Source organism: Athene noctua, chromosome 6 (assembly GCF_965140245.1).
Source record: "Athene noctua chromosome 6, bAthNoc1.hap1.1, whole genome shotgun sequence".
Taxonomy (NCBI): domain Eukaryota; kingdom Metazoa; phylum Chordata; class Aves; order Strigiformes; family Strigidae; genus Athene; species Athene noctua.
In genome coordinates this window covers 480160-506805 of record NC_134042.1, presented here as the reverse complement: position 1 = coordinate 506805, position 26646 = coordinate 480160, and the positions used below count along the sequence as shown (strand labels likewise).

Below are 26646 nucleotides of genomic sequence, written 5' to 3'. Positions count from 1 at the left end.
CCCCTCCCCGGGCGGCTGAAAGGGGCTTCGTGCGGGGCCGGAGCCGGCGGGCCCGGCCCCCCCGCGGGGTCTCTTTGTGCCGGGGCCCGGCGCTGCCGGGAAACGCGGGGGGACAGAGCCAGGGGCACGGGGCCACCGCCAGCCCTGAGCCACACAGCGGGACATGGCCAGGCCTCGGGGACAGCGCCGGCGGGGGCCGGGGGGCTTGGGGACCGCGAGGGACTCGTGGGGGCATCGGGGTGGGGGCCCCAAGAGGCGGCTGGATGAAGCCGGGGGGGTCCCAGGAGGGGCTGGAGCGGGGCCAGGGCGGGGGACAGCTCCCGCCGGCTGGCAGCTAGATGGCAGCCGATGGCCGGGAAAGGCTCCCCGCCCGCTCGGGGACGGGGACACGCCGCCAGGCCCCGCTGGACCGCGGCCACCGTCGCCGGGCCACCGACCGCGGCCACTTGGAAAGTGTCGTGGCAACAGCCGTGGCCCCACGGGTGTGACCTGTGGGCACCCAGGGCCAGGGCGGGCTCATACTGGTGCGACTGGGGGCACTCGGGCGGCGCTCCGAGACAACCGCTTGCTGCCACATCCCCCTCGAATCCCCAGAAGCTCCTCGCCCCCAGGCAGGCCCGTGTCCCCCAGCTGTCCTGGGCCGCTGTCACCAGCGGCGGGCAGGGGTTTGCCCACAGGAACGCCCGGCTTGGGGCCCCGATGTACCCCGCAAGTGACACTTGGCCTCCCGGAAGAGTGGCAGCCCTGGGAACGTGTGCTGGGTGACAGCCCCTGGTGACAGGGCTCCTCCGTCCCCCGGGACTCTCTGAAGTCCCCTGGCGTGCACAGTCCTGGCGGGGCAGGACGGGGCTGGGGGCGCGGCGGGGTCCTCGCCAGCCCCCGCGCCGCTCCCCAGAGGTTGATTTTCTCCCAGCTCCTGCCGGCCGGGATCAAAGCACAGAAAGCTGTCCCTGCCGGCAGGCAGAGCTGGGCTCTCCCCCTCCTCCTCCCCGGCCCCCCTTAATGAGACAAACGAACTGGGAGCGGGCTGCAAGTGTTAATTAGAAGCTTCCACGCTCTGAGAAGACAAAGGCGAGATCAGCCGCTGCCAGGCAGGGAAGTAGTGCAGAAGGAGCCGGTGACCCCGGTCCCTGTGGGACAGCAGCACACCCGCAGCTGGGTCCTCCCTCCCCGTCCTGCTCCCACCACGCTTGGTCACCTCTGGGGGTGGCTACGAGGAGCTGGGGCAGGCAAGCAGATGTGCCCGTGGCCAGACGTGCCCTGGCACGGCAGGAAAGGGGGTCGCAGGGGTGTCGGGGGACAGGTGTGGTCCCCAGGTAGGGATGCGGGGAGCTCTCTGCTGTGCAGGCGGCTGGAGCCAGGAGCCCCCAGCGTCACACGGAGACAGGGATGGTGGCCATGGGGTTGTAGCAGAAACACTTTTCGCCCCGCAAAGCAGCAGCAGCCGGTGCTTGCCGGCACTCTGGGACACGGAGCGAGCGCCCCAGAGCCCCCCGGGCACAGCAGAGGGGGCAGAAGGCACCCACGGGGTCCCGGGGATGATGGGAGATGGGGGAAGCCCCGACAGAGCCCACCCCCACGAGCAAGGGCCTTTTCCAGGCCCGCTCAGACGGGAGCTGCTTCCCCATCCCAGCTCCCTGGGCGAGGGGGAGGCGAGAAGAAACAGCCGCACGTCTCCCCTCTCCCCTCTGGTTGGAAACGAAAAAGGTTTATTAAAAATACATGTTATTTCTTAGTATGATACGACAGGGGACGTAACTGGGACGGTGAACAGGAGGGGGCTGGGGGTGACTGCAGGGGTACAAGAAGGGCTGCAGGAATTGTTGTGTGGCTGCAGGAAGGGTGGGACAGGGCTACGAGAGAAAGGAAGAAGTTTGGCACCTGGGTTGGGACACTGCCGGGGATCCTGGGTGCAGGAGCCATCAGCATAAGAGCTTCATTGGCTGGGGGGTGGGAGCAGGGGGGGCACTGCCCAGGGCCACGAGCTCTTTGGTGGTCCTTCTGCTGCCCTTCCAGGAGAGAGGGCCCGCAGGATGCTCTGAGGATGGAAAGAGGAGGGAAGTGCATTAGGCAGCTGCTGGGTAAAAGCAGCAAACCCAGGTCCCGTCCCCCCCCGCCCCGACAGAGATCCAGGTGCTGCCAGCCCCCTCCTCCTTTCTGCCCCTCCCCAAGCACCCACCAGCCTTCCCCGAGGCTCTGGCTACAGCCAGGAAGCAGCAAACCCCAAAGAGCATCTTCCACCAGCAGCAAACCTCCCAGTTCGAGGTATTTTCCTCACCTGACCCGGAAGGGGGCTGGTCCAGCGCCCGCTTGGTGCCTGCCCTGCCGCAGGGAACGCTCTTGCAGCCCGTGGTGCTGCGGGCAGAGGGTTTCCCCAGGCGCCTGCCCGGGAGCGGAGGGGCGCGGGAGGGCTGCGCAGATCTCGGGGTGCTGCAGCTCTGGAGCCCACCCAGGGTGGGGGGAGCAGCGCTGTGAAGAGAAAGGGGCCGTTTTAAACCCGCGAGGCTCAGGGCGGAGCCCCCCCGCGTCCCCACGTGTCACAGGTGAGGTGGGGCCGACGCAGGCAGGGACGGGGGCTCGAGCCCCAGGCAGCTGCCAGCCCTTGCTGCCTGCGCGGGGCGCTCTGGGGCACGGGGGGCCGGCGGCTGCCTCACCTCTCCACTCGCCTCCGCTTCTGCGCAGGGGCTTTGGAGACCACGGAGGGCCTGGGGATGGAGGAACCCTTCACGGCAGACACCGGGGCACAGGCTCTGCGGCCAAGGAGAAGGGAGTTAGTGCCCGCTCTCGTGAGGCTGCGAGGCAGCCAGGCCAACACCATCCGCCCGCAGGGAACAGGAGTCACAGGAAACCTGCCCGGTTTTGTAGGGGAAAACCGTTCCAAGAGGGGTAAATCCTCAGGAGAGCGGCACAGGAGGCGTCAGCCGCCTGGCTACTGCTGCTCCCTGAGGTGCTCGGGCTGTTCCCCTGGACCTCAGTGTCCCCAGTTCCCTCGGTAGGAACCATTTCCTAGAGCTGCAGGAGGAGACGGGGAGACCTCGGGGTGTCCTGCGTTACCAAGGCCATGCCCATCTCTGCCTTTGGATGCTCTCACAGATTCACAGAGCTTTGGAAAATCCAGAGCCCCTTTGAAGCACCGGCAATAAAAAAACCCCAAACTACCAACTAAACAATAAAACGCAAAACCCCAGAGTGTGCAGTCCCAACCCTCGCTCCAACCTCTCTGGGAGCAGAGGTGAGGCCCCACCTGCTTCCCAGCCAGCACGCGGGGCTTCAGAAGGGCCCCAAAGGGAGAAATAGATTTCCTTGGAATGTTTTTTATATCTTTGACAGCGATTCACACACGAGCTCGGACCGCTGGCTGCCTGTCTGCAGGCTGAGTGTTTTCTGCCCAGTCTCCCCCCTTAGCAGAGCTGCAGCGATCCACGGAGGATTCACCCAGACAGCAAGATCGTGGAGGGGGGAGCCCCAAAACCACAGTTAACCCCCCCAGGCCAGCACTTACTGGGGCACGACGGGGCCATCCTGCTTGTTTAGGTGGCTCTGGACGCTCTCCCAGATGGAGAATTCTGGCAGGCTGGAGGCAGCTGCCTCGGCCACGCTGGGTGAACCACTGCTGTTGGAGACCTCAAAAGTCTCGTTCAGGTTGTGAACGGGCACAGCAGGCAGCGTGCGGCGGTTTTGGGCAGCCGATGACACCGGGGACATGTGACTTGTTGTAGTCCCCCTCCTCTTAATCGGGCCAGGAGCCACCGACGTGGGGCTGCAGGGGGCAGCGAGGTCCTGCAAGCGCTGCACGGTGCCACTCATCCCGGGGGTGCTGGGCACGGCGACAGACACCTGGGCTGAAGGAGCAGAGAAGAAACAGAGTCACCTCCTTGTCTGCAGTTCCCAGGCACCCGCAAAGCCCGGGGCATCCCCCTCACAGCCCCCCGTCACAGCTCGGCGGAGGTCAGCCCAGCGAGCCCTACAGCAGCCGTTTGCCAGCGGGTGTTTCCATCCAACCACCTTAAACCGAGAGGAAAAGAGCCAGCACAACTAATCCTAAAGGCATCAGGCTGGGCCCAAAGCAAGTGCCCTGCGGCAACGCCCGGTCTGTGCCCGGAACACAGGGTCTGCAGCGCCCACGGCTTCGCTATGGGCATCGTGCATCGGCCCTGAGGATGAGGAGGGAGAGCTCAGCCCTGGTCAGATGCAGGCTGCCGGCTGGGAGGCTACAGCCAGGCTGGCTGGGACAAATGTTCCATGGAGGAGTAAACAAGAGGAGGACAAATGAGGATCAGAACTGCTGTTTTGGTCTCCAGGAGCAGAAATATCCCTCACGTTTATGCTGACTCGCACACACATGCTGAGCTCCCCGGAGACAAGGGCTGCTCCTGGCTCCGGCCGTGCCCCGGGCTCCCGGCGGTGCTGGCCAGCCCCAGTCGCTCTACAAAGCGAGGCTGCAGCCGCTCTGGGCAGAACCCGCTGGGTGCCACGTCAGGAGGAGTCAGGAGAAACTCATCTCCCTGCCCTGTGCCCACAGCTGGGAGCTGCCCCCCCGCCACCGGCTCCTCCAGCGCACACCGAGACAAAAGAGAGGGGGCAGCACCGACGGCCCCAGCTTCTCACCCTCACAGCCCTGCTGCATCCTCTGGGCAGGGCTGGCCCCGCCGATCTCTGCGGCTCCCTTTGCAGACGTGGCTTGCTCCCCGCTTACACCAGCCTCCTGACTGACCAGGCGCTCCAGGTCCTCAAATTCGGAGACCATGGCAGGAGTGAGGAGGGCGGCAGCCTTCAGGAGGGCGTATTGCTTTCGGGCAACGTTCAGGACGGCAGCCAGGAGCCTGGGACAGAGAGAGACAGACCCAAGAACCAGTTAGCAGGTGAGCGTGAGCCAGCGTCACCAGTAACGGAGGCCCAGCAGCACCAGCATCACCTCTGAGACACCTCCTTGGGCGGGGCAGAGCCTGTTAGCAGAGTTTTGGGGCAAGAGAGGCAAACTGAAGTCGAGAGATACCCAAGTTGTAAATCTCTTCCTGGACAACCCGAGCTGTGAGTTGTGTGTTTACCTGTTAGTTACAGGGACAAAACGGCACCTGCAGGCTCTGCCGGGCTTCAGACACTTGTCAGCTCCAGCAGAGGCAGACAGATCCAGGCACACGTCAAGGCCAGCCTCCCTCAAGAGGCCTTTCCAAAGAGGTTCATTCTGCCAAGATGCTTGGGGCAGAGACATCAGCAGATGGTGCCACGGGAGCCCTGCCAGGGCAGGGCCCGGGGGAGCAGCGGCAAGAGGAAAGACTTCGCAGAGGTAATTTCAGGACTAACAACGCGCACTGACGGCTCACACGGTGGCTGTGCCTGGAAACCTTCACTGCTGCATTTCCAGGAGAGACTATCCCATGGGATTAGATCTCCAGGAGCCAAATCCCTTATTTTACAGGGCCGGCTGTCATCTGCAGACAAAGACCTGGTCCCACGTCCTTCTGGACAGCCCTTAGGATGGCTACAGGATGCAACAGGAGGGTGGGCAGCCCGTCCTCCGCAGGCAAACATGAGGAAGCAACATGTGGGAACGACACGAGGACACTCACGTCTCTGCCCGGCTGCCAGACAACCCCTGCAGAAGGCACCTTGGTGTCTTCCCTTCCAGCTGGACGTCTGCCTGGTGGGCTGCTCTGGGGCTGCTGGGAGGCCTTTCCTCTGGAGCCTGGAGCAATCACCCAAAAGCGCAGCATTAGCCCATCTCTGAGATGAGTTTGTTCCCCAAATTCCCCGTTAGCTGGGAAGTTAAGGGGTTTTGCCAGCAGTCCACAGCCCCCCACACGCTGAGCCAGGAGCCCGTGGACCGGGTGAGTTCCCGCCCTCTCCCAGCGTGCCCAGGGTACCCCACGAGGGTATGTGAGCCCCCCACCAGGCCCCACTCATCACAGCACCCCTTCTCTCACCTCCTCCTCCAGCTCCATTGGCATCCCAACAGACTGTCCAGCTCCCAGCTCCTGCTGCTCTCCATCACTCCTCTGAGCCACGCTGGTCTGTGGGACAGCTTCCTCCAACCTGCAGAAGGCAGAGAAGCAGCCACTGAGCCAGAGAAGATCCTCTGGGGAAGCTGTCACTTTGCCCAAGAAGTTTTGGGATGGATCAAGGAGAAGAGGATTAGGCCTTTGCAGCCCAGCTTTGTGCACTGTGCTCTGCCACGCTCATAACTGCCCCCGAGCCCAGTCGAGGTGACGTGCACACCAGTAAAGAAGCTCCTCTGCTTTCTAATGGACACCTGGGCTCTGACCAGCACTAAAACCCCACAGGCTCGGGGCACACCAGGAGGTCCCACCAAGCTCTGTCCCTGCTCCCCACCAGCCTCACCTGGGCAGCCCCTCTGGGAAGCCGGAGGGAGCCAGCGGCGCCAGAGCCTGGTTCTGTGACTCCCGGGCAGCGTCCTCATAGACCCGGAGCTTCGCCCGCAGATCTGCCACCTGCGAGGAAGGATCAGCTCTTGCTCAGATGGTTTCACGAGCCCAGGAGCTCAGAGCTCCACGTCCCCAGCAAACCACAGCTAAAGCGAGAGCCCTCCCCTCCCCGCCAGCATCTCACCTCCGCTCTCAGCCGCTCGCAGGTGACGGCGTATTTACTAACGTGGCCGTCAGAGCTGGTCACGTTGCTCTTCAGCTGCAGAGACAGGGCCAAGGCAGAGGTTAAAGCAGCACTGGGGCTGCACGTACCTCTCTCCCACTGCTGGAGCTGCTCAGCCTCCTCCAGGCTCCCCAGGGAGCCCCAGGGTGGCTGCAGTGGACAGGAGCTGCGCTCAGGGACCTGCTGCCGCAGTCACAAGCCTTTCTGGGTGCTGGGCTGAGGAGCTTTACACGAAGACAGGGCACACACTGTCTGCAGCTTCATCCGCTGCTGTCTGCCCAGAGCGGCACCCCCAGGGCTGGAAAACTCAAGCTGGATAAGGGAGGCACCCACTAACCTCCCCCCCCACAAACCAGGCTCCTTCCCAGCCATCCCCAGCCGCTCCCAAACACAGAGCAGATCACCGCCGCAACGCCAGATCCTCACCGACACCTTGATCTCCTTGGCCCGGCCGGCGTACTTGAGGGTGTTGTAGGTGTCCTCGTAGGCCAGGACGGAGGGACTCACGGCGGCGATCATGATGGTGCGGCAGTGGCCGCCGATGGAGTCCTTCAGCAGGCGTGTGAGCTTGCTGTCCCGGTACGGGATGTGGCTTTTCCTGCTCTGTACCGAGAGATCAAGGCTCTGCTCAGCTCCAAATCTGTGCCGCAAGGGCGCGGCGACCCTCATCCCACGGCACCTCTCGGAGCCCAGCCCAGGCTGCCACCCTCACCGCGCGGGCAGAACCATCCCCGGAGGACACCGCGCTCACCCGCCCACCCCGGCGGGGCCACGCGAGGAGCAGCGTTACCTTTGCCTCAGCCAAGGCGTTGATGACGTTGATGAGGGCCAGCAGCGAGCGGTTGATGTTGGCGCCCTCCCGGAGCCGCTCTCCCTTGGTGTTGGCGACCGAAGCTCGCTCCGAGCCTGCCAGGTCGATCAGGCTCATCTTGGCCACTCGCAGGTCGCCAGCGAGGCCGCCAGTGCAGTCCTGCTGCTTCACGTAGATCTGCGAGGACAGAGGTGGGTGAGGCTGCAGCTCCACCAGGCTCGTGGGGCTGCTGGTTGGAGCCAGCATCACCGGTTTCAATGTTTGTGAAACGATGGCGGAGCGGATCACGCAGGCGTGAGATCGAGCGGCAGGAAAGGAGGGGCCCGGCATGCTGAGAAGACAAGCAAAAACTCGGCGATGACTTGAGCAGCAAAGCCACGGAAGGGATCTCGCAAGACGGGACAGAGCTGCGGAAAATAATCTGGTCGTGTCCCCGAAGGGCAACACCCCAACCCAAAGCCCTGGCATCATCCAGGATGTGCTCATGCACGGTGGCAGCCCCAGCCCTGACTCCGACTGTGGGTTTTTCCAGAAATCTCAGATGCCAGTGGGGGCTGCAAGCCCCCAGACACAGCCTCGCAGTGCCCCAGGGAGGCATCCAAGCAGGGCTGGCGGTGCCCAGCCCAGTTCCCAGCTGGTGCAGGCGAGGAGGGACACAGCCACTGAGAGTCACCCACAGCACTGCTCCGTAACTTCCCCTTCAGCATCTCTCAAGATCTCCCAGGAGGAGCAAACACTTCCCCCACCGCCCTGGAACCCCCTCAGCCCCCCAGGAGCGGCTCCTGCATGGCCTGGAGGTGCCACAGAGATAGATGCTGGAGGCTGGTAACCGATCCTGCATCCTCACCAGACTGTGGTTTGCCTGCCGGGCAGGGCAGAGTTCCAGCACAGCTCATGGATTCACGGCAGGCGGGAATCCAGCACCCAGTGACAAGCCCGGCTGGGAAAGCATCCAGACACCTGGACTTCCCCCTGCAAGCAGCAACGGGCAAGGCACCAGGTTCAGAATGAAATTGCAGTCAGAGCCCTCTGTCTCCCCACGCAGCCGTGACGGCCCTGCTAATTCGGGGAAGGGCCTGGCTGGAATTGAAATCAACTGGCAGGTTTGTGTAGGAGAGCACCGAGAAACCGGGGAGCAAATTCACAGAGCCCCGGGGGAGCGGAATTCCCGGCTCAGAGCCGGGGGAGACACGACGGAGCAGACTGCCTGCCTGCGGCACCTGGGGGGAGGCACAAGCAGGAGCCAGCAATACGCGGCCCCTTTGCTCTGAGGAAGGTTTTAGGTGCAGCTCCCACACGCTGAGTTGACAAGAGACAAAAGCACAAAGGGAAATTTCAGCCCTTGGGACCCCTAACACCAAGCTGGGAGTCTGGGGCTGTCTGGGAGACGTGGCCACCAGCGTGACCAGTGTGTGCTGTCCTGCTGCAGCGCTGGCTACTGGCCTGCCCAGACCCACACCTCTCTTCTCAGGGCCAGGACCCACCGATTTTTCCTGTGGCACAGCAGGAGCAGGGGCAGGAACCCCGGGTCCTGGCACAGGCTGGCTCCCTCGCCCCCTTCTCAGCACAAATCCCGAGCGACACTGCAACCCGCAGCCCTCACCTGGAAGATGGCGTGCGAGCGGGAGGAGGTGCTGTTGGCGTCGGTGGGATGGTGCGTCCGGTTCCTGTTGCCGTTGGCCAACATCTCCAGCAGCTGCTCTGCCGACGCGGGCTGGGAGAGAACGGGCAGAGGGCGGGCGTCAGCGCAGCCCGTACGCAAGCACCGAGACAACCCAGCACCCAGCAGCCACGGCGGCGTAGGCTGAGGCATCCTGCAGCTCCGCGGGGCTCCTCTCAGCTCAGGGTGGCGTTTGCTGTCCGCCAGGAGCCGCGCAGATGGCACCCCCGCGCCCTCACACCCCCCACGGCCCCGGGACACGCATCCGCTGTCAGAACTGGTGCAGGCGCAGCGGTGCCCAGACCTTGTGCCCATTTCTCTACCCACCTGGTGGAAGGAGAGACCCTGAACCACGACTCCTTTCTCAGGATCCTCCCGGATGGCCAGAGGGCCCTTGGGCTCCAGCAGGTCATGAATCTGTTCGTTGTACACCTGGAGCAGGGAACGCCACGGAAGGCTGAGGTTTGGTTACCCAACGGGGAGCAGGGAGAGGAACTTTGTGCCCCAGTGTCACGCACAACCTGGCGTCCCCCCGATACCACCTCTGGGGCCTCGTTACACCAAGAGCAGCTGAGGGGGCTCTCAATGCAGAGGAGAGCTTGGGAGGGCTTCACTGGCAAGTCACCGCGCCACCACTCCTCCAAAGCCAGGAAGCCCTCGTCGCTCGGGGACCACGGCAAGGAGCAGAAAATGCCCCAGGCTCCAGGTGGGAGAAACCAGCAGCACCAGTTCTCCAAACTGGGTGGGTGAGCCTGCTTCCAGCCAGGCTCTAAGGCTGCCCTGGGGACACCGGGCACAGCTGTCAGTGCAGCGGGTACCCTGAGTGTGGCACTGCAGGGTCTGGATCAACCCCAGGTCCCAGTTACGGTGACCCGGAGGCAGGAGGGGACCCGGCTCGGACGCGGCGTACCTCCTGGTAGGAGACGAGCACCTCACAGCTCTTCTCCTCTTGCCTGGCCTCGATCCTCTTGTACAGCTCCACCATGGTGAGGTACATGATGCCAGGGCTTTCCTCCGAGCCCAGCATGGTGTAGGTTTTCCCTGCTCCTGTCGCACCGTAGGCAAACACTGGGAAGAGAAAGGGTGGAGGGTTGCAACGATCGTTAATTAACAGGAGCTGCGGTAAGTGCACTCCTTGCCGGAGAGGAGAGCTTCCCGCAGCAACCCCTGCGGCGGGGGCTGCTCACAGCCTTTGCAGAGAGAAGCCAAAGCCAATTCCCCTCCGCGTTTGCCACTCGACCCCTCAGTGCAGTTTTTTTTCTCACTGCAGCCTCTCTCATTTAGCAGAGACAGAACGAGTCCCCAAACCATCACGTGCTTGGATGCTCCAGTCACCCCTGAACCTTCTTTTTAACAAGCCGAGCAGCCCCATTCCCCCACCTCTCCCCAGAAGGCGTTTCTTCTTCCAGACCTGGTAATTCATCTCACCCCCCCACCCCCCCTTTCAACACTCTTTGAAGCGTCACCATCAGAGCAGGACACACTAACCCAGAGAGCCTCAGCCCGTCCCCCCAATAGCAGCACTCGGGGCTTGGCAACTCTCGTTTGAGGATCCTGGAGTTATTTTATGCAGATAGAGACACGAGACGTGCCTGCCAGGTGGGCACAGTGACAGAGGCAGCCTTCAGCAGCTCGCAGAGCATGCCGGAGAGCCAGGAATAGCATCCTCCGGTCCCAGTGCCCGGCCCGGCACATGATTAGACAGGAGAGCAGCCTCTCCCGCACGGTGCTGCCTCACACAAGTGATGTGCTCGTTAAGCCGCTCGTCTGCTGACAGCCTGCCAACAGCACGGGGGGCTGCGGCGGCAGGCGAGGAGCTTTCAGACCCAGCAAGGAGCTTTCAGACCTGGCTTTACAGAGCTGCCAGCCTGCGGCATGCTCACAAGGGGCACGGCAAACCCCAAAGCACCCCAAGATGTGTCTGCTTCACCCCAGATCCCGCTCCCAAACCCAGCATCCTCCCAAAGCTCTGCCCCTCACCGCGATTCGGGCTGCGAAGGGATGGCAAAAGCAAGGGGCTCTTTGCGCCACAGATCCACCTGATTTCTCGCCATCCTTCCCACCCTAGCAGAGCGGAGAGCATGTCATCCTTGTCCCTCAGAATGCCTGGAAAGCACCTGCCCAGCCTCATTTCTGCCCCAACGCCCACCTCCATCCCCTCCAGCACCGCTGTGGCCCCCAGCATCACAGAACCACAGCACACCCAGGCTGTGAGGAACCTGGAGAGATCATCTGGTCTGAGCTTTTGTGGGAAGGGGAGCCCAGATGAGATCATCGTGCACCCTGTCCAATGGCATCTTGAACACCCCCAGCCCTTGGGACTCCACTATGCCCCTGGGGAGGCTGTGCCAGTGAATGTTCTCACTGTAAAAAATGTCTTCTACTGAGATGAAACCTCTCCTGGTTCAACATGTCCCTGCTGCCCCTTGTCTTCAACTTGTGACCAGAGAGCCCCCATCCTCTCCAAAGCTGCCCTTTAAGTCCTCAAAAACTGATGAGGTTCGCCCCGGACTCTTCTCCTCTCCAGGGAGAAGAGACCCATCTCCTTCAGCCTCCCCTCTCTGTCCAGCCCTTGGCTCATCTCTGGGGCCCTCCTTTGGAAATCCTCAACTCTACCTGCATCCAGTCTACCTACATCTCTGTCTGAGCTAGAAATGTCCCTGCAGATGCAGCCCCAGACCCAACTTGGGAGACTTTGCACTCCTCTGTCTTCATCCTCCCACTGTTCCTGCTTTTCCAGCCCAGCCAGGTCCCTCCTCACCATTTCCTCCCCACAAATCCTTTTCCCCCTGGAGCCCTGCGTCCAGCTCTGGGGTCCCCAGCACAGGACAGACATGGACCTGTGGGAGCGGGGCCAGAGGCCACGGGAACGGTCTGAGGGCTGGGACAGCGCTGCTGCGGGGAGAGGCTGAGAGCTGGGGGTGCTCAGCCTGGAGAGGAGGAGGCTCGGGGAGACCTTACTGAGGCCTCTCAATGTATAGAAAGAGGCTTGTAGGAAAGTCGGAGAAAGACTTTTTACCAGGGCCTGCAGTGACAGGACAAGGGGCGACGGCTTTTAAGTGACAGAGGGCAGGTTTAGACTGGACGTAAGGCAGGAATTCTTCCCTGTGAGGGGGGTGAGGCCCTGGCACAGGTTGCCCAGAGAAGCTGTGGCTGCCCCCCCCCAGCAGGGTTCAAGGCCAGGTTGGACGGGGCTTTGGACAACCAGATTTAGTGACACATGTCCCTGCCCATCGCAGGAGGGTTGGACTGGATTATCTTTCAAGGTTCCTTCCAACCCAAACCATCCTGTGACTCCGGAAGTTGCTCTTATTCAGGTTTTGCTTCTCCTCATTGCTCCCCAGGGGGAGATTCGACATTTCCATGTCAGGATCGTCCCTGTCCCGATCACACTCACAGTCACACCAGCTTGGTGCCAGCACCAAGTTTCAGGCTGCATGTTTGCGTGTTGCTGTTGTGTACCCTCATATCCCCAGCTGCTTAGGGCTTCCACAATAAATGAACAGCTCCACTGAGTCCACCCTGCCTGGGAGCAGATGGGACAGGAGCTCCTGCAAGGATTTTAGAAGTTTTTCTTTGCAGAAGGGGCTGTTGGGCGTTGGAATGGGCTGCCCAGGGCAGGGGGGGAGTCCCTATCCCTAGAGGGGTTGAAGAGTCGGGCTGAGCCAGCACTGAGGGATCTGGTGGAGTCGGGAACGGTCAGTGTGAAGTTTGTGGTTGGACAGGAGGAGCTTCAAGATCTTTATTATCCTGGATTATTCGGGTTTCTGATCAAAGGAGGACCCTCCGGGTCTTACCGGAGCAGTTGTAGCCATTGAGGACGCTGTCCAACAACGCGTGGGTGGTGTGCTGGAACACCTCCTCCTGCGTGGCCCCCTCCCCAAAAACTCGGTCAAAGACAAACTTCAGGTCCTTGCTGTGGTGCTTGGGCCCGTGAGTGGGCAGCACACTGCTGGGGGGGCCACTGTGCTCTTCAGGGTTGAAGACGAGGATGTGCTGGTCAACGACATGCAGGACGGGGCGTGCGGCCCGCTCTCGCTCACAGGAAGCGCGGGGCCGCACACGCACCACAACAGCCACAGAGCCCTCCTGGGGCGGGGGCCCCAGCATCATGGTGACGGGGGGGTGCTGCGATGGGGGCGCGGCACTGCCTGGAGAACAACGGCACCGGGCTCCAACGTCCCAAGGGCCTCACGCACTGTGGGGGGGGGTGGGGGGGAATGGGTCAGCTGAGGCTGAGGGGGTGGAGGGGAGCCCACAGCTGGGCAAGGCCTCGCACCCCCTCCCTGTCCTGAGCCCCGCTGGTGCCCCCAGAGCTGCCGTTAACACCCGCCCACGGCCCGACCCCTTCAGCCCCGTCCCCCCCGGCCTACACCCCCCTCTGGTCCCTGCAGCCCCTCTCACGGCCCCACACCCCCTTCAGGCCCCCACAACCCCCTCCCACAGCCCTGCCCGCCCCCTCCAGGGACGCCGTCCCACCCCCTCCCCTTCGGGCCTCTGTAGCCCGCCCCCCCCTCCACGCTGCCACCTTCGAGCCCCCCCAGCCTCCCTCGGGCCCCTCGTTCTGCCCACCCAAGGCCCTTCCTAAGGCCCCCGGCCCCCCACACCGCCTCCCCCGGCCCCGCAGGCACTCCCAGCCCTCCCCACCCCTCCGAGCCCCGGCCCGCCCACCCCAGGGCCCCAGACCCGCCCCCAGGGCCCCAGACCTGCCCCCAGGGCCCCAGACCTGCCCCCCGCGCTCCCGCTCCTCGCCCCCCGCGCACCCAACGCCTCAACGGACCCTCCCGCCGCTCCGCTGCCAACGGCCGCGCAGGCCCCGCCCTCGCTCCTCATTGGCCGCTCTTCACGCCTCGCCCTCCCATTGGCTGTCCGCCCGGCGCGCTGCACCATGGGAGCGGTAGTCCCGCGGCCCCGACCTGGCCGCCATCTTTCCCCCTTCCCCGTCGCCGTCCCGGCCGTGGCGGCCCCCTGCGGCCGGGAGAACCGGCGGCCCGAGCGCTGTCCAGCGGAGAGAGCCCAGCCAAGGGCCCGGCAGGGCTGAGGGGCGCGGGGTCGCCGCCTGCTGCCTGCCACAGCGAGCCGCAGCGGCAGCCTTCTCCTCCCAGCTCCGAGCTGACAGCCCCGGCCCTGAGCAGCTCCCGCTGCCCGGCCGCTGCTGCTCCCGGGGAATTGGTGCTGAGAAACGAGCCCCGGTACCGCCGGGGGACACCCACCCACCCGTGCACCCTGTCCCCAGGGCCACCCAGGGGGCCCCAGCGGCTCCTGTCCTCTGACCCCACCGCAGGGGCTCATCGAATTGGGCGGCGTCCTGCTGATACAAGGAAATGATCCCGTGCTTTGAAACTGATTTACTTATAACAGCTTAGAGCAACTTAAAATAATTTCTGAATATTGCTTAAGAATCCTGCTTGCCCTGACTGTTCTGTTGAAGCTTACCAAGGGCTACTGTGTGCATCTAAACAAAGCATTTTCTGTGGAAACTTACCAAGAACTACTATGTTTGGCAAAAATAGGAGCCATGTCCTTGGAAAGCAGATGGGTTCTGACAAGTTGAGTCTTTGTAGTGGGTAGACAGCCACGTATCGGCAGTAGAAACTGATCTACTGGTGCTTTTAGGTAAGATAGAGTTGGTAAACCAGCTGAAAACCACTCTTGTTGTTCAAGATATTGCCTGAGAGAATCTGCATATGCTCCAAGGAAAAGTACAAGGTGAGGAGGACTGTGAGCCTTCCTCCAACAGACCCCAGAGACACCCACCAGGAGGCAATGGGCAGAGAACATCAACTGCTGACACCAGCATCTAGAGCCAACCCAGCCTCACTCATGCACATGGATATTTGTATTGTGTAATCCAATGAATATGGATATCCACACTTGGTAAGTTTTTGGTAAAATGTGCTGTGGGGGTGCAAGCTTTGCAGAGAAATCCCCTTGCACCCCGGCCGGAGTAAACATACAAACATACCTGCTGTGTAACTCTACTCCAGTTGTAGAGTCTGTTTCTATGAATCGCTGCCTGCACCGAAGCAGCGGTGACAGGTGACCGTGTCAGAGGGTCCTCATGGCTCTGCAGGGCTGGACCACGTCCTCCCCCCTGCAGTGAGGACGCATGTACCTGAGGGGACACCCCTCATGGGGCCACCTGGGCTCTGGGTCAGGGACATGGTGGCGGTGGCACCCCCACTGTCTGCACTGGAGGTGGCAGAGAAGACGCCAGCGCTTGGGGACAGGGGAGCCTCTCCCGGCACCCCCGGCCGGGCCAGTTCAGGAAGCCAAGCGGGGTCGACTGGGGGGGTGGCAGGTGGACCCTGTTCCTGGGCTGGGGGATGTTGGCTCTGCCCCACGCGGGGACACAGACAGCAGACGGGGAGAGGTCACAGCTCTGCTTTACCATGGGGTAGCCCTGGGGTCAGGCAGCAAGGCATCTCCCCCCTGCCCCAGCGCAGCCCCCCAGCACGGGGCTGGACAGGGGGGCACCCGTATAGACATCTGCGCCTCCTGTACATATATACACGCCAGCAGGGACCCCCGGCCCCGGCACTGCCCGGAGCGTGGGGAGGCAGCGAGGAGTGGGGCACCACGGGGCCAAGCGGGGAGCACAGCCAGGGGATGGGGGCGCAGTGGGGCAGCGCAGAGGGGTTCCCCAGCCTCTTGCTGGTCCCCAGCCCCCTGCGGGCCCCCAGCCTTGAATTAGCAGCTGTGGGGTGAGCTAATGGGAAAGGGGGGGTTTGAGGCACCGCACATGGCCTGGATCGCTGTGGGGGGATGCCGTGGGGCTGGACAGTAGCAAAGGGGAGGCTCTAGGGCTGGGCGGCAGTGGGGGGATGCTGTGGGGCTGGGCGGTCTTTGGGGGATACCGTGGGGCTGGAGGTCTATGGGGCGATGCCGTGGGGCCGGGGGGCCGTGGGGCGACGCAGAAGGTGCTGTACTTGTTGTTGTTGCCGCCGTGGGCTTTGCCCCCGTCCAGCTTGATGAAGACCTCGTCCCCCGCGTCCAGGTGCAGGATGACGCTGTTGCTGGCGTAGTCGTAGTTCTGGTCGGCGTCCTGCGCGATGGCGCTGGCCCGCACCTGCGCAGGGGACACCCGCGTTACCCGGCTCAGGGCACGGCTCTGCCCCGGGTCCCACGGGACACCCGGGGTCCCGGCTCAGCCGCAGCCAGGGAGAGCGCCCGCCAGCTCCGGGGCAGCGTGGGGTGCCCTGACCCCCCCCACGGGTGACGCACCACGGATGGAGGGGGCTGCCCCCAGCACCGCCCGGAGCCTCTCCCTGACCGGGCAGGCTCCGAGCTGGGGCCCTGGCGCTGGGTTTGGGGCCACAGGCCCAGGCTCGGGTGTAGCACCACGACTCGGAGGCAGGGCCCCAGCTCTGGGTCTGCACAGGGGGGACCCCGGCACGGACACGGAACCACGGCTCCGGACTGGGGTGCAGCACCACAGCTCAGGCACGGGATCCCGTCTCCCGATGGGGATGTGGGACCCAGCTCAGACATGGAGCCGCGGTTTCAGATTCAGCCACGGGCCCACAGCTCAGACACGGGACCCTGTCTCAAGTTTGGATGTGAGACCACAGCTCTGACACGGGACCCCGACCCTGGGTTCGGATGCAGCACCACGGCTGAGACACGGGACCCCATCTCCGGGTTTGGATGTGGGACCCCGGCTCAGACACGGGACCCTGACCTAGTGCAGCTGCGGGACCGTGGCTCTGAGCTGGGACCCCGACTCTGGACTCGGACACAGGACCGTGGCTCAGATGTGGGACCCCGGCTCGGACACAGGACTGCGTCTCCAAGCCCAGCCCGGCCCCAACCAACCTGATTCTCCTGCACATCTTCCCATGAGCTCCCTGTGGGCCATGAGCGTGTAGCGAGGCTGAGCTCAAATCCCCCCAAAACAAGCCTCGCTCTTCACCCCGATCCCAGCCTGCTGGGGGGCGGGATGCTCCCCCCGAGAAATATTTCCTCCGTGCCAGAGGACAAGGCCGGGAGGTGCCGGCAGAGCCGGAGGTGCCGTAACTGCCTGGCAAAGAAGCTCCGTGGCTGGAGCCTGCTGCCACTCCAGAATTATTTGGGTAATCAAATCTCCGCCGGCGCCTTGCCGGGAGATCGCGCAGCGCTGGGTGACAGCGACAAGCCGGCAGGTAAAATCCCAAATGAAATAAATGCAAAAGCGACTCGCTGGGGAGAAGATGCTCCTAATTACAACCGACAACAATGGGCTCTTAATTGGCTCACGCTGGGTGGGGAGGGTCCTCTCCTCATCTCCCCGAGCCGACAGGCAGCCTGCGATGGCGTGCTCAGACACTGTTAACTCTGGAACCTACCGATGTCCCAGCAGGTGGTCCCGTGCTCTCACCCACGCAGCCGTATCCCTCGTGCCATCACCAACACTATCACCCTGTTAATATTCACCCTGTGTATAACCCGCCACCACGAGGGTCCCCATCCCTGGGGGAGGACACCCGGTGAATCTCAGGGGGTCACAGTGTCCCAATCTCTGGGGGGTGTTGCCTCACAGAGGGTCATGCTGAGGAAGAGGAGGGAGGAAGAAGCAGGGGGGAGGGAGAACGAGGGGAAGCTTTTTGGTGCCGGGCTCTGCTGCCATCGTGTCCCTCCCCCTGCAGCCAGAGCCGCCCAGTGCCATCCATCTTCCCTCGTTAAGGAGCTGCCTCGTCACCACGTGCCCGCCAGCCCTTCGCGCTAACCAGGGAAGACAAATGGCAGCGCCAGGCTGGCCTGAGCCGCTCCCGGCACCACGGTGGCAGAGGAAGTGGGGGCTGCCACCAAGTCCCCCCCTCGGATGGTCTCATCCCCCTCGTGCTGCTCTGTGCCTCAGTTTCTCCGTGCCACAGCCTGGCGCAGCCCCGGGGGGTGGGAACCATGGGGGGGACATGGCCCCCAGCCCCCGCAGCTGGCTCTGCTGCAGCCGCTGTCACTGACCCCGGTGACACTGCTGGGGGGTGTCACCAGCCCTGGGGTCACTGGGATGGTCCCCGACGTGGCCGGCTGCGCCCCAGGGCCCTGGGCTGGCAGGGGGACGGGGGGCAGCGGGGCTGAGCTGCTCGCGGTGACGCTCGGTGCCTCGGGGACACCATGTGCCCCACGTGCCACGGCCACCGTGGCCCAGGACCCCAATGTGTGGCTGTGGGCGCTCCCCAGCACCCCCAAGTGTAGTGGCGGGCGCCCCCCAGCACCCCCAGACATATGCCGGGTGCCCTCCCAGCACCCCCAGGCGCAGCAGTGGGTGCCCCCCTTCGGACCCCTCTGGGCATGGCGGTGGGTGCCCCCCAGCACCCTTGGGGGCAGTAGCAGGTGGCCCCCTGGGCCCCCAGGCACAACACTGGGTGCCCCCAGAATCCCCCCCCAGCAAGGGGGTCCCCCCTGGGGACTGTCCCCAGGCCCCCAACCACAGGGACCCCCCCGGGGCTGTGCCCCTCCCCAGGCCTTTGGCTACACGAGGCAGCCGGGGCCACAGTCACCCCCACCACGGGGACCCCAGAACCGCCCCGTTCCGACCCCGTCCGTCCGTCCGTCCAACCGTCCAGCACCCGCCCCCACCCCGCTGCCCCACTCGCCTGTCTATGGGCTAATACAAATAAGAATAATTAATGCTAATTAACCACCAGGAGCAGCTCCCTCCCAGCGCCGGGGCTCCCCTGGCTCTCATTAACTCCAGCCCCGATGCAGGGTGAGGGGCTGTGCCCAGAACCAGCAGCGCCCAGAGGAAAGTGGGGGGGTCAGACGGACACCCCCGAGTTATAATTCCCTAGGAGGAGGCTGGCATCGACCCCTGTCTACCAGGAAACACCCCGGCAACCCCCGACCCCCCAGCTTTGCCAGGGATGGAGCATTTTTGGTAACAAATCCCTAATTAACCCAATTTTCTCATTTTTGGGGGTATTTTTGGGGTACCTTTTTGAAACTCTCCCGCTGGAGCCAGCCCGCTGAAATGCTCCCCTGCCTCCCGAGCCGCTTCTTTATAAATATTGGAGCGGCGATACCTCGTTAGTAATTAACAACCAGTTAATTAAGCTGCATCGCGCGCCCGACCAAGTGCAGTTCCTCTTGTCGAGGGGCTCCGTAGCTTCTGGAAATTCATCCAGGAGCGTCCGGGTGCATCAATCCCCCACCAGGCTGGGGGGGTCAGAGCTCAGTGGAGGGCAGGAGAAGGCAGGAAGGTTTGGGGGGGGTCCCCAAAAATACTTTTGTGGAGGAATAAGGGGTTGAAGTGTTTTTTTGGGGATGCTCAGTCCGGAGTTACACAGATGCTGCTTGGGAGAAAGAGCCAGGGGTGCCAAGCGTCGCCAGGACCCTCCAAAATTTGGGACTGGAGTGGGGGACACACAAAAAAAAAAAAAAAAAATTAAACTGTTTGGATGGAGAAAAAAAGCTGAGCGGCTTCTGCCTCTGCTGCCCTCCCGGCTCAGGGGTTTTAAGAGCCGAGGGGTGAAGTGCTGTGGCCGTGACAGGACTCCCAATTCCCGCCCCCCCCAGCTGTTTTTGGGGGTTGATAACGCAAGTTTGGGTTCATTTGGTGTCGTACATCCTCAGGATAAGGATGCACCACAGGGCTGGATGCCGGGAGAAGACGGGAAGTGGGAGCGGGGTGGGATGAATCCCGGTGAGGATGCCGGTTGTGGTGACACCCAAGGGAACTGAGCTCAGGTGACGTTTTGGGGGTCACGACCACGTCTTGGGCCTCAGGTCATGGCTGGGGGGGACACAGTGTGAGAAAGGGGCAGCGCTATGGACATCACCCGAAAACAGCGGGGATGGAGGGTCTCGGGATTGGGAGGATTTTCAGATGGACGGGGTCTGGGGGGGATGCCGGAGTGGGGCGGGGGACAGGGACGGAGCCAGCCTCGGGGTGTCCCCCCATGGTGTCCCCTCGCAGCCCGGACGGGATGAGGACATGTCTCCTCACCCAGCGGCAGCAGGACTGGCTCTGGGCCGGGGGGGCTGCACCCCACAATTGGGGCAGAAGCTGCCCCCTCCAGGGACTGTCCCCCGTGGAGGAGCCTTGTCCCCGCCGGGGAGGGCAGGACACCCTGGGGACACTGTGGGGACACCCCAAGGCACCCCAGAGGCATGACAGGGCACGTCTGTGGGGCCAAGGAAAGGACCAAGGGGACCCTTGGGGACATGGCAGGGCAGCCTGGCTGTGGTGGCAGCATGTGCCCCCAGTGCTGGGAGAGGGACGGGGTACCCGGGGGAGCATCTCTGGGCATGGGAGCAGGATGGGGCACCCCGGGGGTGCACCCAGAGCCCAAAACTGCTACTGGAGAAAGGATGGGGCACCCCTGGGGTGCATCTTTGGGGCTGGGAGTTGGATGGGGCACCCCAGGAACACACTCAGGGCCCATCATCGCTACTGGAAAAAACACAGAGCCTCTTGGGGGCAAATCTCCAGGGCTGGCAGAAGGATGGGCCATGCCGTGGATGCATCTCTGGAGCTGGGAGCGGGACAGGGCACCCTGGGGATGCACCCAGCGCCCATCACTGCCACTGGAGAAGGATGTGGCATCCTGGGGTGCATCCCTGGGGCTGGGAAAAGGACGGGGCTCCCCAGGGGAAGCACCCAGAGCTCATCATCAGCACTGGGAGAAGGATGTGGCATACTGAGGGTTCACCTCTGGGGCCAGGAGAAGGATGGAGCACCCAGGGGGTGCATCCCTGGGGCTGGGAAAAGGACGGGGCACCCTGAGGAAGCACCCAGCGCCCTTCTCCGGTGCTGGGGGGGCAGTGACATCTCCCGTCCCCGCGGGGGGGCTGGTAGCTGGGATGGCCAGCCCTTACCTGGCCGTTCTTGCAGAGGTCGGCCCACATGCCTGTGCCGTCGCCGCCGCGCATGAGGACGTGCTAGGTGAAGAAGTAGGTGCCAGGTGGCAAAAGATCAAGGCTAAAAGACCGAAATCCCAGCTAGCAGAGTCGATGCGAGCCATGAAGCTGCAAGGGCTGAAGCCGGTTTCACCCCACAGGAAGGGTTAACCGCCAGGCCAGCTCCTGCCCGACAGCCCGCAGCCTTCCCAGCTAAATGCTTTATGCATTTTTCCTCCCCTATCTCCTTTCCAGCCCGAGCTGCTTTGAGAGATAAAGAGGGTGGAAGAGGGCGCGTTGGCTGTGCTATTCGAAACATCTTCCAATTACCCTCAGGATCACAATGGTCCGTTTTCTGACGAAGGAAAATGCTTTTCTCTTCTCCCGGGAAAGGCATCGTTGTCCGTCGCGGCCATTACCTATTGCTGCAATCCCCCTGCCCCGCTACCGGACAGCTCCTCGAGTGCGATGGAAAGGAACCAACACTAGAAATACCCATAACCTGAGCAATCTCAAAAACAGACTTTTGGAAGTACCTAAATAAACCAGATGGGCTTGTTCAAGGTGAGGCCCGCTCAGACTGACTGTCCTCCACCAGCTCAGCCCCCCTGGAGGCTGGGAAACACCAGATGTATCTCTGCAAACCCTGGCCGCTCAAAGCACTTCCCCTGCCTAATTTTGGGGGACAGTTCTGCTGGGGTAACCAGAAACACTCCCACATCCCAGTGTAAGGTGACGGTACAAAATCAAGGGAACCGATGTGCATCAGGAAAAAAACCCACCACTTTTCCTACTGCTGGGTCTTTTCTCTCCTAGTTTGATCCCCCACTAGGTTTGCGGGGGGTGGTGCAGGAGGTTTGCCAGAGAGCCCCAAACCCTCCCTGGTTTGTGCTCATTATCGCTGTGCCCATCTTCCACACTTTTAATGTTATTTCCCAAGTGATCTGAACTCTCTAAGTATATTTGTTCCTGGTCATTTCCCAGGTTGCCTGGTTATCCTGTTGCACTTCAACGCTCGCCCTAGTCAGGGCAGGTGACTTTTAGCTCCTCAGGGTTGCAGGAGATGCAATGCCCGCACTAGGATCTGAAGAGGCCTCAAGGACACACCTTTTCCTGGCAAAGGGCAGGCTGAACCCATGGGCTGGGAAATAACGGTGATTAAGCACCACATCTCCCGTCTGCTTTGCTCTGCTTTCCACAAACCTAATCATGTCAGAGGGAAAGAAAAGAAAAATCTCCCCAAGCACGGCTAAACCTATTAAAGTGAGACACGGTGCCACACCCAGGAGGCAAATAAAATATAAACAGGCATCTGTGCTGTCATAAAAAAACCCTCTGTGATATTTCTTGCATGACCTTTTATTCACTTCAATTACTGGACAGGCGGGATTGCCTACAGAGAGCTGCCGACGGACGGAGAAAAGCTCTTCAAGCCAACAGCCTTGCAGGGCTGGGAATGCAGGGTGAGGGGGAAGAGGAGCCCAGCGAGGCTCCGGTGTGTGAAGCACAAGGTGCAAAACCGCTGGAAACCTCTGGAAAGACACGACGTGGCACGAGCCACACGCTGACGTGCCCTACAGCATGCAAAGCCAGCGGGAACGAGGACAAAGCCTCTCCTGCAACCCACAGGCATGGCGAGGCAGCTCTGCGCCTTATTAATTAAGGCCGTGAGTAACGCGGGTACTACGTTAGGGACTTCAGAGCTTCCCCACCTAGACAGGGACCTGCCTCCCCGCGTGCGCTCGCTCCCAGCACAACTGTGGCCATTTCAGCATCTCACACCTCTGGACGCCACTCTCCTCAAACCACAAGGCAGCGCCAGCTGAGCTTCACCAAACCCGGGGCCGTGTTTAGGGAAACAACGGGACGGGTGTGAGGAACCCCGGGCTTCTCCCAGGGCGCAGGGACGGCCACCGGAGGCCACAGGCTCTGGGGAGCAGGGTAAGGCGCCCAACCGAGCCACCGCCCCGGACGCCACCGCGGTGCCGGAGATGGCACAAGGACGGGGCTGGCGCTGGAGCACGGGGGGAACGCGGGGAGACACAGCGTAACACGGGGACAATAAAAGCTGCGGATCGGGCTCATTTCGGGGGGGGGGGAAAGGCCCTGGCGGCCCCTTTCTGGCGGCCCCGCACACACCGCGGAGGCCGCTCCCCATCCGCGCCACGGACGAGCCCGACCCCGCTCCGCTCCAGGACACGCTCCCACAACTGCCGAGAAAGGCAGCCAGCGGACCGCCCCCCGGCAGACTGACGGCCGGCTCGACCAATCGTCGCGCGGGGCGCCGCCTGCCGGCCAATCAGCGCGCACGCGGGGCGGGGCACCGCTCACTTCCCGGCCGCTGCCCTCCTCAATGGGCCCGGCCGCCGCCGCGACGGGCCGCCCCGGCCGCCGCTCACCCCCGGCTGGAGCCGCGCTCCGCCTCGTTCTCGCAGTCGCTGCAGTGCTCGTGGTCGTTCTCCTCCGCCGGCGGCCGCGGAGGCCTCGCCGGTGGCCGCCTCACTGCTGTCTCACTGTCGTCCGCCATCTTGAAACGGGGCCTCGGCGCCTGCCGCGCCCCCGCACCAAAGCGCGCCGCGATTGGGCGGCGGGCCGCGGGGCATGCCGGGACCGGTAGTCTGCGCGGGCAGGCGGGGGCCGGGCCGCGCCGCGGCCGGGACTACAGTTCCCGTCGGGCTCTGGGGGCGCCCCGGGGCGGGGCTCCGGGGGCCGGAGGGCTCGGCCGCACCGCGGCAGCCGCGCGGGGCCACCCGCCGCGCCGGAGAGCCGCGGCCCGTCTCCCCCGTCGCCCGTTCCCCTGCAGGACCGCGGTGTCGGCGCCGCCACCCGCTTCCTGCCCGAGGGGGCGGGGCGAGCCCAAGGAGGGCGGCGCCGGTTGGCTGGGAGAGGGACCCGTCTTCCCACCAGCCAATAGGCGCGCGGGACCCTGCGCCGCGCTGAAGCCGGTCGGCGGGTGAGTGGGTGAGGGCCCCGTGAGGGGACCCGCTCCGGCCCTCGCACCCCGCGGGCGGCGGCCAGGCCCGGCCCGGTGCGGGGGGTCCCTCCGGGGCCTGCCCGGCCCTGGTCCGCCGCCCGGCCCTGGTCCGCCGCCCGGCGTGGCCCGGCCTGACCCGCCCGGCCTGACCGTGTCCCAGGCCCTGGGCAGGAGCTACGGGGACCCGCCGGGTTTGGGGAGGCCGCGGGGTGGCCACGGCCGGGCCTGGGCTCGGGACCGCCAGGAAAGCGCCGTTACTCAGCCAGGGCCCAGCCCGGCAGGAACTGTCAGCACAGCCGGTACCAGCCAAAGGGCCCGGGGGCTGGGGCATGGTGGCAGTTGTGCTCGTGGGTTTTTCCCCACCAGGCTAGCGATGTATTTTATGATTATTTTTTTTTCTCATTGCAGCCCCCTCAAGCCAAACACCAGTCTGTCAGTGTGCCAGGCCCCGTCAGAGTCAAGGATGGGAGCAAGGAGCAGGACTGGGTGTGTAGCATGGCGCTGGAGGATGCCTTTTGGCCCGTGGCACGCTGGGTGGGTGGCTTGAGGCGACTGACTTGTGCTGTGCCCAGAAACCGAAGGAGTCAAGATACAGGGAAAATTTGGGCACCTCAGTCTTTAAAAGCCACTTCCTCATGGCTCTGGGTTACATCTCCCAGGGCACCGTTCCTCACAGCAGGAATAACTGGAGTTTTCCAGCCTGACTAGCCTCTGTGGCTCATGTTTCAGCTTTCCCCCCTGCTTGATTTAGTTGGCACAGACCAAATACACCAACAAATGGTGTATTTGGGGAAAAACTGGTTCTGGCTCCTGCCTGTAACATCTGCAGGAACAGGCTGGACTCTCTACACTTGTGTACAGTTCAAACCCAAGCTTGTTAAATATTTATACCTTGAACTGTGGATCTTATATCTGTACAGGCCCTGTGACAGCACAAGTGTTTTCAAACCCCGTTTGGATGTGGTTTCTAGAGTAACTCTTCCAAGTGCACTTTTACCCCTGCCGTAATTCTCCCAGCAAGCTGCCTGCCTGCAGAGGTATGTACCAGAGGGACAGAAATAGCAGGTTTTTTGGGACCGAGTCCCAGCTGAGGCTGGAGGCCAGAGTGTCGGCCCTCTGCCGGTTCCCTCCCCTGCTTTTTAATGCTCCCTTAATTGCGGTGGTGGTGCCGGGAGCCCCTCGCAGCCAGCCATAAATCAGGGCTGGAGCAGGACAGCCTCAGCCCGAGATAAGCGCTGATTGCCTTCCTCCCTCCTGGCTCGCCACCGCGATAAATGGGGCTGCGATGAGGCCGGGGGGGGGAAGGAGAAAGTGAGACGGGCGCTGTAATCACGTTTGGCGCTTTGCTCCTGCCCTGCTGACGTTTGCCGGCCACTAACGAGTTTAGCAGGGCCCGGGGGGTGAGTGATTTCAGGGGGGTGGCGAGGCGCAGGGCTCCCCACAGCTCTGGCCGTGGGGCCGGTGTGGCCTTGGGGTGCCTGGTTTGGGGGTGCCCAGTGTCCTGGGCTGAGCTGGGGGTGAGCCCATGGGTGGGCTGCGTGCCTGGGTGTTGGCACCCACCCGGGAAAGGCTCCTCAGCCTGGTGCTTGGCCACCAAGTGCCTCCCGTGGGTGCCCCCTGGTACCTGGCCATGGCACCTGCAGACCTGCCTGGGTCCCGCTCCCGGGCAGTCCCCAGCCAACCCCCCTTGGGGACCCGCTGGCAGGACCCGCTGTGTCCATGCCGGTGGCCACCTGGCTCAGCCCGCAGCTGTACCCGGCCGGTGCCTGATGGCTCTGCTCCGCAGGCTGCTGGGTGGCCTCGATAGCTCAATCGATGGCCGTGGAGGGGGCCTGAAGGGCAGCGCCTGTCCGGCCCCAGCAGGGACCCCCTGGCTGAGACCCCTGCACTTGTGACACGGATGCTGCCGCCACATGGGCTCCAAGTGGCCCGCGGGTGCCAGCGGAGGCCCGAGGGCTCTGTGCCGCATCCCCTATCGCCGCTGCATCCCCCCAGCCCCATGTGCTGAGGCCGCCCCTTCTCGCTGCGCCTCCCGCCATCGATCGGGCCGTGTCTGGAGCAGCGGCTCGCCGTGGCCCATCCGTCTCCTCTCACCGAGGGCTGTTTGAGCAGGAGCCGGCCCGGCCGCGCGCAACCCAAATATTTAACTGCTGCAAATTGGCGGCCGGATCAATTCCGCTGCGGCTGCTGGGGGCTCGTGACAGACGGCTGCTCCTCTCCTGTGCATCCCCTCCCCAACGCACCCTTTCTCCTGCGCACCCCGTTCCTGGAGCACCCCTTCCCTAGGGCATCCCTTCCCCAGTGAAGCCCCTCCCTGGAACACCCCTTCCATGGAGCACCCCACTCCTGGAGCACCCTGTCCTGCTGCACCCCGACCCTGCAGCACCCCCTTCCCAGAGCACCTCCTTCCTTGAAGCACACCCTTCCTCAGAGCCCCCCTTTCCTGGTGCCCCCCCTCCCCAGAATAACCCCTTCACCGGTGCACCCCCTTCCTGGAGCCCCCCTTCCACAGAGCACTCCCTCCTGGTGCACCCTCTCCCCAGTGCACCCCCTCCCTGGAGCACCCCTTTTCTGGTGCACCCCCTTCCCGGAGCACCCCCCCACCCCAGAGCACCCTCTTCTCCAGTGCACCCCTTTTCCTGTGCACCCCTTCCCTGGAGCACCCCCTCCTCAGTGTACACCTTCTCCTGGGCACCCCCTCCCCAGAGCACCCCTTTCCTGGTGCACCCCCTCCCCAGCACCCATCACGGGGCACCCACCGGGCAGGTGGGGGGGTGC

General features: G+C 63.4%; 2 protein-coding genes across 5 annotated transcripts; one reads left to right on the top strand and one right to left on the bottom strand.

Moving 5' to 3' along the window:
* Positions 1-1697: 1697 nt before the first annotated feature.
* LOC141961920 (kinesin-like protein KIF18B) lies at positions 1698-23405 on the bottom strand. Of its 4 annotated transcripts, XM_074909303.1 has the most exons (19): positions 23294-23405; positions 15935-16146; positions 15043-15171; positions 13858-14114; positions 12875-13275; positions 9988-10145; positions 9405-9509; positions 9021-9131; positions 7397-7594; positions 7033-7209; positions 6568-6642; positions 6340-6449; positions 5925-6033; positions 5571-5686; positions 4609-4823; positions 3503-3842; positions 2655-2750; positions 2279-2469; positions 1698-2038 (listed from the first exon to the last, which is right to left on the bottom strand). In XM_074909303.1, the coding sequence occupies exons 5-19, from the start codon at positions 13188-13190 to the stop codon at positions 1923-1925; spliced, it is 2433 nt and encodes an 810-aa protein (XP_074765404.1). In that variant the 5' UTR covers positions 13191-13275; positions 13858-14114; positions 15043-15171; positions 15935-16146; positions 23294-23405; the 3' UTR covers positions 1698-1922. The 4 variants fall into 4 exon arrangements, with proteins under 4 accessions (XP_074765404.1, XP_074765403.1, XP_074765402.1 ...); XM_074909302.1 differs by lacking the exon at positions 23294-23405 and adding an exon at positions 20874-20912 and having other exon boundaries at positions 13858-15171; XM_074909301.1 differs by lacking the exons at positions 15935-16146; positions 23294-23405 and having other exon boundaries at positions 13858-15531.
* Positions 20859-26191, top strand: LOC141961795 (uncharacterized). Its single transcript, XM_074909130.1, has 5 exons — positions 20859-21060; positions 21150-21240; positions 22963-23847; positions 24277-24354; positions 24789-26191. The coding sequence occupies exons 1-5, from the start codon at positions 20859-20861 to the stop codon at positions 24874-24876; spliced, it is 1344 nt and encodes a 447-aa protein (XP_074765231.1). The 3' UTR covers positions 24877-26191.
* The last annotated feature ends 455 nt before the right edge of the window (positions 26192-26646 follow it).

Bases quoted from the DNA above. Each gene is read 5' to 3' on its own strand.
- LOC141961920 (XM_074909303.1), bottom strand. From the start codon at position 13,190: ATGATGCTGGGGCCCCCGCCCCAGGAGGGCTCTGTGGCTGTTGTGGTG. The intron at 6,034-6,339 runs GTGAGGCTGGTG...TGCCTTCTGCAG, and splicing joins TTCCCAGAGGGGCTGCCCAG to GTTGGAGGAAGCTGTCCCAC. The intron at 3,843-4,608 runs GTGAGAAGCTGG...CTGCTCCTTCAG, and splicing joins GATGCAGCAGGGCTGTGAGG to CCCAGGTGTCTGTCGCCGTG.
- LOC141961795 (XM_074909130.1), top strand. From the start codon at position 20,859: ATGGCCAGCCCTTACCTGGCCGTTCTTGCAGAGGTCGGCCCACATGCC. The intron at 21,061-21,149 runs GTTAACCGCCAG...TCTCCTTTCCAG, and splicing joins GGTTTCACCCCACAGGAAGG to CCCGAGCTGCTTTGAGAGAT. The intron at 24,355-24,788 runs GTGTGTAGCATG...ATATCTGTACAG, and splicing joins GGAGCAAGGAGCAGGACTGG to GCCCTGTGACAGCACAAGTG.